Consider the following 14,413-nt stretch of genomic DNA (forward strand, 5'->3'; position numbering starts at 1 on the left):
TGTTTTTTTTCAAAAGAGAATTTATTTAGTACTTTTCTATGAATTTTAATTTTATCTTCTAAGAGTTGATATCAAGCACAATAGAGAACAATTAGATGCTGTGCAATCGAGTTTAAATTACTCGTAAGTAATATAGTTTACTTGATATTTTTCTAAATTAAAGATCTTTTACAATGCTCTTGTCAAACGCTGAACGGGTTTGGTAGTCCAGCACAATATCTTAGTACAACGATTGTACTGCTTAGTCCATTAATTTTGTCACAGGAAATATTTCTATAAATACAAGTTCACGAAGAAGACTATTTATAGTTCAAATTTATAATAATTGAGAATACTTGGTAATTTGCATTACCATACCTACATAAACGTGTATAAATCGATATAAATATAGCTGTACCTAATACCTATATAGGTATAGGAAATGACGGTAGTTATGCAACGTGAGGCGTGAACCGTTTATGCATATGAGTTCAAGCGTTCCCCGTGCTTAGAAGAGCATGTAGAAACATTAGTTCCTGTGTGACCAGTCAGAGGGCGTTATTGTATGTCTGCGAAGATGATTGACTTTGTTTAGACCATCTCATCTGCAACACTTTTAATAGATAAGCAATTTAGTAAGATGTCGATTTTGCCGTTCCTTCTAATCAATTGTAAGTTGGGCTTGTCGCACACCTATTCGGTTCAGCACGTTCGGTTCGGCAATATTTATCTAACAACGAAACCGACTCGACTCGCTAGCCGAATGTGTAGCTAAGAAAATACTGGAACTTAAAGCAATCTAATGCTAGGCACTTAATTTTCACTTTCATGGACGAATATGATTTTAAATCTTATTCTTATAAGATGTACATTGCATCTTATTAGAATAGTATAGTAAGTTTGATAATATAGCTATACCTATTTTGTTTTTATACCTTACTTTAATCAATTTTTAATTACTATGAATAACTTTATTGTCACCTAAGATATTGACAAGGTAGAAGAGATTTTATTTAGCATTTGAAGCAAGTCAATGGATGAAACGCATCCGTTTTCTGTAGGTGAACGAAAACATCGCAAACCGTCTTATCCAAACAATTCGCGAAACAGCTATTATACGTATCTTACACCCTAAAAATACACGGCAAAGGTTAATGTCACGGAACTTTTCCTCCGTGGAAAACTCTAGTACTATGTAATTGTGATTTACTCTTAATACCGGGTATTTGTTTCGGGTTAAACTGTCCCTGGTTCACCATTTGTTTCCTGGAGCCTCAATAGATTTGAGGGCGTTGACCCGTGAGGTACGTTCGAGTTCCCGTGATCCAGATTAATGAAATTATTTGGGTCGCGGGGTTATACTTACTATAAGTATATACTTCCATATATGTAAGTATGTGTGTCCCTCAGAAGCGCAATTCTCTTCACTCGGAACTGTCGTATCGAGTATGTGATAAGGTCGTATAGTATCGAGAGTTTGACATTTTATAGGTACTGCTAAAGAAGTTCTTACGGAGCCCGGTAGAGGCGCTAAACAGATTTTTGTATAAAATATATCGATAGCTAGCCAATTGTCCGTAGTCGATAGCAGCAGTTTCACTTGCGTTTACGGCTTTCGTAGGATGCAGCGAGGTACTGGATAGCCTAACTAATAAATGTGACTATCAACACACCAAGATTTTTTCACGTTTGATGTTCAAGATATTATTAGACACGTCCAGACAAAGTCTTCCATTTTATTATAGGTACATGTGAACTATACATACATATTGTATACACATGTATGGGGGTAGGACATTCCTTGCTCGGTTTACCTGTGACGTATTAATGTAGGTGCGTGGGTTGGTAATTGAGGGATTTATGGGTAGCTTGGAGGTTTCAATTAGAGCAACTGCTAAGTACCATGGTTGAAAGACCCTACAAATAATAAAGTTAGTGGGCCAAATAGAAGTTTGGGAACACTTCATAATTATTCGCTTTAATGTATCATACTTATCTATCTTTTTTTTTATTATTTGCTTTCAGAACCGTAACAATTGTGTTGCAAAGATATTGGACAGCTGGTCCATTATAACTACATACTAGTCTAGATCCAAAATTCAAGTATTTTGCTTTTTGAACAACACATCATAATTTAACACTCATTAATTTCGTTATTAGCAAGTAAGACAAGTTATAGACATTGCTTAAAACGCACTTTGTTTCACCAGCGAACATAACAAGTATGTAATTAGCTTCATTATTGAGAAACTTAACGAAAACGCCTTCTTTTGTAACCGTTGTTACATTAAACTCTGGTTTAAAATAATCGTGAGTTTCTTCATAATTTTGTGATCAAAATGTTTAACCTTTAGATGACTTTCACGTCTTTATGGGCTAAAATTTCGTTGCATTGTCTCGGTGGTAATGACCACCGTGTTAAACAGGGACCGACCACCAAAGTAGAGTAATTCAATACCATCGTATTCAAGGTAGCATCGTAACTGCTGACCATAAGGTGCCGGCCGGCAAAGTGTCGTATTGGTGTATTCTTTAAGTAACCTTTCACTAGCAGTTTGGACATTATTTTCAAAGGCATCTCTTGCATTAAACGTTTCTTTATATCGCGGGGACTATTACAAACCAATCACTTGAATCACTTCACCAATTCACCATGGACCGGTCAAATTTGCCTACCTTTGTAGATATAACGTTAAGTACAACATTTGTATTGACTTCATAAAAATGATTTGCACGACTTCATTTATTACAGCTGTTTACGGGAGTGTCCTTGTTCGGACATGGCCGTATGATGCTTACTTTCACTTGTATAGTACTCGAACCACTCGCGCTATTGTGTCCATACACTGTCAACACTCCATATCGATGGGAGCGGACATACGAACAAATATTAGTTAATGTAGTACACCTATTAACAACTGCTCTAGGATAGAATAATTACAAGATTTTCCCTTGCAGTAATGAAAGACACTCGTGCTCCTCGAAGCGGGGTTAAGATGAGCAGAATATTTAAACATTTTAGGTTTTACATATTACTCTACCCTTTTGTGACATTTTAAGAAAATAATTTCCTTTATTTAGAACGGTAAAAATAAATTGAAAATGGAAACAAATTATTTTTCACCTCCATTTCACTAAACGCTAAAGAAAAAGTCCGGCACAAAAGGCCTACGCGATACTTTTTTTCACTAAAATGTTTCAATTCGATACTTCCACGAAACGGTCCTTGAAAAGTGTTCGATATAGGTTAGGAGCTGTCTTTTGTGAGAACTTTTAATTAAAACTCCGTGCTGTAGACTTTTAACGAACTTGCGGCCAACGTTGCTATTATTCACCAATGAGAAATAGCCGATAGTTTTAAACTTCAAATTTTCGGCTTGAAAGCCCAAGTGATTTTAACGGAATTTTCACCAGCAGTGTTGGCGAGGAACTATCGTTTGTTTTACCGTAAAACAAAGAACCACTTTGTTGACATAATTAAAATTTAACCAGGGATTTAAATTTCAAGTTTTCTTGTTAACGTTTTGTCTATTTATCTATCGCAGCAAATGTACACCAAAAAAACATAAAACGAAATGCTCTTCTATGTTTAGCTGTTGAAGGAATATTTCGTACGGTGGTCTCATTTTAGTGGAACTACGATCGAACTTCATCTGTAAATATATCATGTACTAAAACGTTAAAGTTCAACATCGCAAATGAATTATCCAAGGATTTTGTTCCCGTGCGTGATTTAATTAAGTAGCAGCACACCTGCTCTCAGTACAACTATCTAACTTATCTCATGATATCAGATAGATAGGTAAACTTATTTTCTTATAATAGGACCAGCTAACGACGAACCGTCCTGTATCTAAGCCACTGAAGAACTTAGGACAACTATTTAACCGATCAGGGGTCTAGTTAGTTTGGTCGTTTTAGGATATATTTTCTTGTAAGCGATATTTTCGAAGACCTCCGTAGGGGGATAAAGTGACGTTGTAACGAGACTTTGGCTTTGACAGGTTATACCTTTGTCACTTGTGACAAAGGAAAATTATTGGCGTCTACACAAAATATGCTGTTATACCCACCAGGTGTATTAGCGTTGGCGTCAACTGAAATGATTTTCCCTTTGATGGAGTACGTAATTGTAATTACTCGGCTCAGGAGTAGGGTCTCCCTCGATTTCGCTCGCTTAATTGTTTGGATATTGTTATTATTTGAGAATTAAGGTTGTGGTAAAAGGTGAGATGTTACTTAACTCTAAAGCGAAGCGGAATGATGCAGAATTTGTTAAGCAACCTACAACAACAAGTCGTTAAAAGTTTGCACTGTGGAATCTCTACCTTCGGCGTTAGTAGGTTACACGTGTGACATCGTACTTTTCGGAGGCGAGTCGTTTATTTGCAGCTCTGCAAAGTTTTCTCATTTATAAAAATATCTACGGAGTTAACATACACTGTTGTTCGTTCGTGCAAACTTCATTAAAACTAAAACAGAATAGAATAAATCATTCCAAATAACAGTCTTACGAGCGCTTGCCGTAAGTAATACAAAAGAAAGTCTCAAACAGCTAAACTATAAAAGTCAGTAGGCCTATTGTGTCCAAACGTCTTCAAATCCCGAGAGGGAAGCTCAAACAAAACATAAAACAAGACGTTACATTCCCAAAAGTGTTCCACGTATGACAACGCACCTGCACTACGTAATGTAAGGATTAACGTGTAATCTAACGTATGCCCTCGAGACAAGCCTAACTTAAAGGGAATAGAAGAAAAACAATATGTAACGTCCACCTGTGATCTTTCTAAATATGTTTGTAATTGACCTTGATTTAATGATGTATAAAAAATGGGTCACGAATTAATCCTTAACCATGTTCATTCTTTAAGTTCATTTATGATATTTATTCTACAGTACAAATGAAAGTTAATTTAAATTGTTACGTTTATCACATAAATACATATGTTTCCGTGTGGAAAACGCTTAATTTTCGAAGACATCGATGTTGCCTTAAACTTTTAATAGATCAAAAAAGATTTTGTTTATCATGAATAAAAGTTTTAGATATTTAGTTTATCTATCTTACTTGTAAATAGGTTACAGGTAGACTACATCGTTATATGAAAGTCCGTTCAATTTTCGATACGGTTGAGCAAGGGAATAAAAGAGATGAAATTCACATCATATGAATGACAATAATTTTACGGTATATGACGTAGGTACATTTATCTTTTACAACCGGTTTAGTTTACCTTAAAGTGTTTGCTAATCACTGAGGAATTGAAACTGACTTCATTTGTAAAATTGAACAATATTTAGTCAATAAGATTTCTCTGTCTTGGTTAGGTCTGTGAAAACTAGGATTTATTTTTTAATGTCCTGAAATCTAGCTGGCTTTATCAAAACACTGCCTATCCTACTCTACAGTTACAAAAGAAAATATTCTAACAAGATAATTAGAATAGCAATAAACAAACTGTTTCATTTTCAGTGTCAGATTTTCCAGTCAAAATTAAAATCCATAATAATGATACCAGACAATTGTTTGACCCATATTATTTAATTCCAGTTGACCCATACAACTCTTAATATCACGCATTAAAGCGATTATTTCGGTACATAAATTATGTCTTAGGTATGTCCGTCGCATTTGGTCTTGCTGCAAGAGTACTTAGGTCGCGAGCAGCAATGGGGGATGCAACTAGGTCAAGGGCGTCTCGACAGGAACAAGTATCATCCTAAGGGTTTGTTGGTATTAGGCAAACAGTTTGCGGTTGAATGTTTGCTATCGGAGCAAAGTAGGATAAAATGAATGAATACTTGTTTTGAATAAGCTTAAAACGTATAGAGAGAGGTCAATAGTGGGGTTACGTTTCGATAATTATACCAAAAATGAAAGAGACTGAGAGCAATGGGCCAATCTATCCAATACTGTGTTTGTTTTATGAGCTTGTCGAGTTCATAAATTGCGTTGCTTTCGTAAAAGCAGCTAAAATTAAGACTGGCTATAGAAAATGTAGAAAAAGTATTTCTCTTTGTTTTTACTTGATCTCAGTATCTTAGATTGATCTATCTTGTTATTTTGCCTAGTCAGATCTAACCCTTAACATGTATTTGGAAGGAGATTGAAACCAGCTTGTAGATAAGTAAACATCGCTGAGCAATCGATTTATTTATGTTTGTTCCGGGTAACGAATGTGATGCTTACATTTGTTCCGCTTGAAAGGATTCTTGGTACAAGTTTTTGTGTGAAATTTTCACGCTCAATATAATGTTGACGGAAGGTGCTCGCTTCATTAATTTTCTTTTAGGTACAGAAACAACTGGAAAATTAGGCTACAAATATTACTAGTTGTTTTTTTTTATAAGCGGTATCTATTGGTCTCTATATTCTGCTACTAGGATTTGATGATAGAATTTATAAACAAACAATGCAGCACGATTGCAAATCTCCCCCGAGCGGTATGGATGTTATAATATTTACAAAATTCCCTGTAGAAAAACTCCCTTCAAAGAAAATACGTGGGGTGATTCCCAAAAAAATAATATGTTTCTTTCTCTGCTTCGAAATAATGAACACTTTCCAGGAAAATTTCATCAAGATCGTTTTAAAAACGAATGAATTTTCATTTGTGTGTTCCGGAGAATGGACAGGCGGATAGACGCTGCTGAATTATTTGAGTTTTTGCCGTTCCGCTAAAAACCCGCCACAGAATATAGGTACGGATATTTCCCCACAGAATTTGACGTTTAGATATCTTTAATTCATGGCATGTAAAACACAGTATCGGAACGAATAGGACATTATAATAATAAAGTTATGAATTTACAAATTGTTTGAGATTACACAGAAATTTATTTCTGCCTCGTTGTTATTTACTAAAATTATAAAACATAAATAAAATATACCAATTCCATATCAAAAATATGCCTTCTATAGTATATCAACAACTCATGTAAGGTCCAACTCGAGATAGGTCACAGCTTAATTTGTTTATTCGCGGTAAGGTTCGGATCCCGTGAGAGACATTAAGCCCTTCATAAACAAAACTAATACGGAACAAACGGACATCAGGACACATGGGGTCACCAACGCGCCATAAATTTGTCCAGCCTTGTTGTACGCGTCAACTGAGAGATATACTGCTCGGATATGTCGAAATGTTCAGCACATATTTGCAGTTGTTGTCCTACAAAGGAACTTTGACACATAATATGCTCGAGCGAAATTATAATTGAAGTTTGGGAGTACTGAATATGAAGCAGACTAGCCATAAAAATACTGTTAAATTATTTATTGTACAGGTAGATTGTCCTATATCTACCGTCTGCGGGTGTGTAATAAAATGGCTCTTTTAGAGTCAGTTTTAGAATCAGTTGGTCTTAAAATTTTACAGCATTGATGATAATATAATAATATGTAGTACCAACCGAGTTTGCTATTGACTGCAATAAGAAACACTTACCAAAATTCAGTCATTAAAATGTTATTTATAACGATCATAACAAACACAATATGCCTGTCGATTTTTGAAGAAAACTTTGACACAAGTTTCCTCATTACGTTTTGCTACCGTAAAATCGGGGGCAATTAATTAGTAAATTAATAGGTACTTACTTAAGTAGGAACTTAAATTATTGATTGTATGTACATTGACTCATAATTTCCGCCGTGGAAAATATGACCGTGCCCGTTATTATACTGTAAACTGATTTTCGAGCATGTTTGCCAAATTCCCGTTTCATCGTGAGAAATATTAAGTTCGTAAGAAAAATTGGTAAGGAAGATTTAACTATCTTATAACTAAGCTAAAAAACAATTTAGGTAGCCAATTTAGGTTTAGTATTCTAGCCTCAAGCTTCAAGATCTGAAAAAAAATCTATTTTGTTCTATGCTTGTCTCTCTTTTGCTCCCAATAAATAAATCATGCTATACCACTTCCACGTGTCACCTTCGTGTGCTGTTTTGAATATCAAATGCGTAATGCCATCTATGAAATTATAATATCATTGCATGAATCCGTTAAACACAATGTTTTGTCACAGCGAAGAAAATAGAATCAGACTGCCAAGTCATCAAGAACGTGCGGTTTTAATTTCTTTTCTCACCATTAGAAAACAGATTTCCCTCCGTTTACTTTGTGGAAATTATCATCCATGTTTTGTGTAAACTGCTATTTGACGTTATAACGTGATAGCTATTTTGACGGTCAACTTAAGCCAGGTTGCTATTTTCTCAGTAATTCTCTAACTCGGGATTAGTGTGGTGGTTTCTGGCGTTCATAAGGGCAGCCCTGGGGTGAATAGCGCTGTTATGTTTGAAGTTTGGATATTATATGTACTGGGCCTGTACTTCCTTGCTTGTGGCTAACAGGGTTGGTAAATTCAAGTTTAATATACAAGTGAAGTAACTTAGACATGTAAATTAACGACTGTTATATTTGCGTTCAAGTTCATCAACTCCGATATTTGGAAAATATATTACTATATAACGTGAACATTTAATTATAAAAGTTGATTTAATTTTTGTCATTAAGTTATAATTGGCCAAACATAATATAACGTATGCTAATTGGCGAGTTATTTTACTTGAGTGACAAATTTATGATGTTGTGAAGAGATTTATAGTTAAGCAAACAAGCTGTAAACAATAATAATTTATTTGGACGTTAGAGACAAATAAATTAAGCAACCCATAATTATAACGCAAGCTTATAGCAGTTATAATTTAAAAGCATACAACAAAATCAATCATAAACAATGTACACACGAACGCTTTTTCTATCGCGATATTTTACGGTTGGCGCTCAGAACGGAATATCGGTGGCACACCGTTGTATAACAGCAGTAACTGAGTTAATTGCAAATGTACCGACTTAATTGTGTGAATGGAGCATACCGGTTTTAATGAATCGTTCGATGATTGAAAATTAAGTGCGATCGGGCGGAACATTGTCGTTACCTTGCGCCTTTTACTAAACAGTGTGTCGCGTAATTAGATGTCTTAAGATTGAACAGAGTATATCCATATTTCTAGTCATAGTAAATTTACCCGTAATGTTATAGGAAAATAACCACAATAATCTACACTAGACTAACCCTCTTATTCACAAATACACTTTAAACCTATTTTAATAAAAAAACTACTACAATATTATGTTTTCTCTTTTTCATTTCGCTAAGGAGTGAAAGAAACAAAAATGTTTATAAGCCTTTCATAATTTCGTATATTTTTATGAATATGGCGATAAAAATACAGCCTGATCGCCAAGTCAATTCATCTGAAAATCAGATATAAAAATTAGCTGCTCTGAGGTCAAATTATCATTGTTAACGGTTAAAAACTGAATAATTAAAGGTATCAAATACTGGATAATGGACTGAATTGGAAATTAACTATGATTGAATACGTGTAACACGGCGGCCCATAGATCACTACGATGCTTAATCGCACTATTTCCTGTAATTTGTTGAAAAAACAAATGATTTTCGTAATATTCGTACAGACTCGTATAACGTTTTGTTTGAAGTACCTACGTGAGGTTTTTAGAACAATATCATACTATTATAAATATGAAAGTTTTATGTTGTATGTTTGTAACTCTTTCACGAAAAATCTACTGCACGGATTTCGATGAAATTTTGTGCACAGATAGTTTATAACCTGGATGAACATATAAAGGATAGTTTTTACCCGGGAAATCGTTCCACGGACACAAAATCGGACAGAATCTGTTAATAAGCAATGTTTAATAGTTCTCTGCTCCCTTCCATTGTTTATCGATTTTCCACATAAAACAATAACAAACAATCTACATAATAACACAGTTTTACATAAACATTCATAAATTACTTTATATTATCGTTCCATTAGTTAAAATTGCATAACGAATAAATTTTCTGTAATAAATTTTACGATACACATGCGACAATCATAACAAAACGTCACAACATAATTTTCAACTACCCGCAAATAGTTTGGTATCTGTGGCCATAAATTATTGTGTCAGTCCTAAAACGCGCTATTGAAGTTTTCATGCAGCCAGTCATATATTAGACGGAAATTTTAAATATAAAATGGGTGTCCGTTGTTTACTCAGGAAGCCAGTAGGAGATCTGGTCGAAGTATCTCCTGTACTACAACGGTACGGTGCTCTAGAGAGGCATTACTAAGTAAGAGGTATATCTAAAGTACTTACCGTTGTGTGCCCTTGCTCTGTGCGAAAAGTCTGGCGATATTTATATATTTGTGCTATGTGTTAGCTGGACGACCCTACTGAGTATATCATTTGACACTTTTTATTCGAATAAAAACCTAATGTGGATATTTTTTGGTCTTATCCTTATTCAATTCAATGTAACATAAGCTAAAAATCTACCTGTAATATCAGATACACAGGAAATAGCCACAAAGATAAGAATGACACAATATAAATCACGAACTATCTCCAAAAACATCTGTAGCCAAACAAAAATATTTTCCTCATGTCAGGATCGAACGCACGTACGAGTTGCGCGCTGTGGTAACGACAGAATAAAATCGCATACAATGTGAATTCAAAAGAATATATCGGGATTACAAAATATTCACCTACTGAATATTAGGTATAGAAAATACCTATTACTAATCTATACTAATATTATAAAACTGAAGAATTTGTTTGTTTGTTTGAACGCGCTAATCTCAGGAACTACTGGTCCGATTTGAAAAATTCTTGTAGTCTATTTATCGAGAAAGGCTTTAGGCTATATAACATCACGCTACGGCCATTAGGAGCGGAGAAGCAACGAAAAATGTTACAAAAACGGGGAAATATTTCACCCATTCTCTCTAATGTGACGCAAGCGAAGTTGCGCGGGTCAGCTAGTAGTATCATAAGATGCTATTCAGTCGTTGGACATAAAACATGTTAGATTTTGTTGTTGTCGAGAGCGGGCGCCGTGGAACGGCGCGTCGACGCCACAGAGCTCTCTGTTTTCATTTAGTTTTTACGAGCGCAAACAATGTTCAATGTTCTCTTACTAGGGGGCGAGGTCGAACGGAATGTATGGAGTGGAAGATCAGAGTTATGATACCACCTTTGTACTGCACACCTTAACATGTTAGTGATATTAAGGTCTTTGCGAAGAATGCTGACGGCAACTATTTATACGAATCATTTTTTTCACGGAATTTCTGTAACTACTGTTTTCTTTGGGAAGTCTTTCGAGAGTTTTGAGTGTCTTTTATCTTCTCCAAAACTTTTATTTACTTTATTTAATATCATGTTGCTTCTTTTTGATTTTGTTTGCACCCTTTTATTTAACCCTACCTCATTTATGTAGTTTATATTACCATTTATTTCCTAGGCTATACTTTCGTCGAATTAAATTCTCAGCAATAACAGTCCAACGGGTAAAGACGTTGACTTACGATCTAGGGGTCAGGAGTTCAGATCCTCGCCCGTTGAATTATTGCTATGAACCCCAGCACAAGGATATTTGGTCTGGATATAGAATATCAGAATTATGCGCTTCGCCGATTTTCTGGAAGGTTTATTAAAGATTGGTAAGATTTACATTGCACCTATATTCTTGACTAATATTATCTGGAACGAGAGGGCAATATATTAAAGGTTTTAAGTTCGGTTTTGATTAGTTTTTACACATTCCAAACGTGTTTGTTCCTCAAGTTATCTTTGTCGGATGTTTGACATCGGCCAAGAAAGTACTCGCTTTTGCGGTTTTTTTGAATGTGTGTTTGATACACCAACTTTTATAAACACTATTTTTAAATTTCCAATTTTATTGCCGGTCGCAATTTTAAAACCCGACGCAATATTTTAAAAATACGCCAAAAGCATTCCTTCGAATCCCAAATTTTTATTCAGTAAACCTTTATTTATTTAAAAGGCAATGGCGTTTAAACTTAGGTAGACACACCAATAAAGTTCCAGGCATTTATGAAAACATTTTATTAATTTGTTTGTCGTGTCCCAACCTGTCGTAGTAGGGTGGAAAACAACGATCTGTGATGTCCCAATAAAAAGTTATTTGCAAAATTATACCGGCGCCACCGGGACGGTTATTTCGTAGAAGATCGATACTAGTGGAAGTGGAACGTAGGTGAATTGTAAAAGATGAAGCCGCTATCATACAGAATTTTCACGTATGGCTTTACGGGATTAAGAGTCTTGGAGATAATTTTGGTGGTTACTGATAAAACAAAATTTTACCTATTAATCCTTCGTGTATGCGACTACGGAGAGGCCGAGTCATAAAGTTATTAGTAAATTTTCTGTTAAGAAATTTTCAGTGAATTACCAGGAAATAAGGAACCTCCGTGCCTCGAAGAGTACGTAAAGCTTCTTGCGCCTGAACTCGTCCTGGTGTGTATACTAGCTTATTGGACTCTAATAGTGAGGGAACAGAGAATGTACCGGTGTATTATGCACACACACACACTATAAAAAAATCCTGCTGAATCAGCTCGTTTGTTTAATACTATTTTCTTTTAATAAAGTCTTAGAATAACTTACCCGTTCGGCTGCTGCTCCTGGTTCTCATCAGCATCATTACTGACGATGGACTCTAACATTTGTATCTTGAGCATCGTACTGCGTCACATGACAGGCGACTGCTCTCACTTGTACACACTGACACTTTGTTATACATTCACTTTTGTTGTACTATGTCACTAACACTACGATCCTTCTGGTGTTCTTCGATGATGCTTCCACCTGCAAGAGAAGAAAATAGGTTTTTTAAAAGGCTATTTTATATTGACTGCGTTGTAGCAAAGTATTTACAGATAAACATGCTAAAAATGGACCAAAATACATATTATCATAATAATATACTATCATGACTGATTTTTACTGCTTAACCGGAATGAGATGATGTCTTGGATAGGTAACTTTTATTTTTAAAATGATTACTCATAGAATCTAAAAAGGTATGGTAAACAATTTGAATGAATGTTTCAGACACAACTTCTAAACTTAACTTCTTCTATGTATTATTATAGATATGGATATTTTGTGCATTGCAATTCACAATTCCGTTACTCGCGTGTTTGGCAGAAATCAAGGAGTTGTTTGCCATAGTTTGGACATGTGATTAGGAGAGATGAAGAGATTAATGCTTGATCGTTGAGGGATGACGAAACTTACTTCCTATATTACGAAACTGGGTTATCGATATGATGCTTTGCAATAGGACATCGGACTCAAACAACACGCATTTATCATTCGAATAAACATGTTAAAGAATTTAAAATTACAGACTTATTACTTTTTCACTTCTGTCATTACAAATCAATCACTGTAATTGCAAATTACATAATTTAATTTAATAATTTAATTAATTTGAAATTATTATACAGTCATGGTCTATTGTAATTGATAGTTTCATAACATGGCTTTATCAAAATAAATATATCTAATAAAAACAATCTATCTCTATATTGTTCAGAGGTGCATGCGAAACTCATTTCGAACTAGTAATACGAGCACAAAGTTTGCCAATAATACAGCGAATGAGAAAATTAAAACGATCATCGTAGTTATAGAATTCATAAGAACTTTTACAAGTGCTGTGTACTTTGTGAAACTTATAGCCTTCTTCAGTCGTTAATTAACGAATTGAAGTAGTTTGACTAAGGATCTACTTTCAAACAAAATATTTGTGTAGGCAAGAAAATATTGAAGACTAGTTACGAAAAAAATATGATCGGATTTCTAATTGATTTCGGTTTTCCATTTAATTTTGTAGTAAATTTGAAATCAAAAAATACTTTTGAGTGGTTTATTAAATGTTTAATTTGATAACCTAGAATGTTTTTTGTCATCTGAATTTAGATTTATATTTATTATTTTAAATATTATTTCAAGTTAAATAAAATGTTAAGCCTGGCTACTTTTTACTGTGTTTGTAATAATAAAAACAACATACGTTAATTACTAGTTGATCATTAATAAAGTATTTTGGAGTAAAAACAAAGTAATCAGTCAGGCAGCCATAATTAGTGTCGTGACACGTCGTGATGACAAAAGACAGTAAAAGTATATAGCAATAATGTAGTCACGATAGTTACAGTTTTTGTTTATGTTCGTGCTTGGCCATATTCACTGTTAACTCTTTAGAAAGTGATCGATATAATGCTTTAAGTCTAACATTTCGTATTTAATGTGATGAGCAAACAAAGGCCAAATAATTCTTAAGCCAATTCTTGAACGTATGGAAACCCGCACTTGGCCAACGTGGTTGACTCAAGGCATAGCTTTTCCCTCGTTTGATAGGAGACCTTTATCCAGCAGTGGGACAATAAGGGATTACAAAGAACGAAATGCAGTAAAAGGTAATACGAATTATTCAAACAAAATCTAACTTTACAAGACTTTACTATTCCGATAAAGATAGTTCTGTGGTTACCTTATACTTTTTTACTCACCAGTATTACTAGACATGT

At 34.5% G+C, this 14,413-nt stretch overlaps 1 protein-coding gene across 1 annotated transcript in view; it reads right to left on the minus strand.

Annotated features, from left to right (window-relative positions):
- Positions 1-14,413, minus strand: part of RapGAP1 (Rap GTPase activating protein 1) — a 276,369-nt gene that overhangs the window by 170,469 nt on the left and 91,487 nt on the right. The window contains exon 2 of the mRNA XM_076124617.1: positions 12,483-12,683. Coding sequence (XP_075980732.1) covers positions 12,483-12,556 — 74 coding nt within the window. The 5' untranslated portion in view covers positions 12,557-12,683. The remainder of the gene's footprint in view (positions 1-12,482; positions 12,684-14,413) is intronic.

This window comes from Anticarsia gemmatalis, chromosome 16 (genome assembly GCF_050436995.1).
Source record: "Anticarsia gemmatalis isolate Benzon Research Colony breed Stoneville strain chromosome 16, ilAntGemm2 primary, whole genome shotgun sequence".
Classification (NCBI taxonomy): Eukaryota; Metazoa; Arthropoda; class Insecta; order Lepidoptera; family Erebidae; genus Anticarsia; species Anticarsia gemmatalis.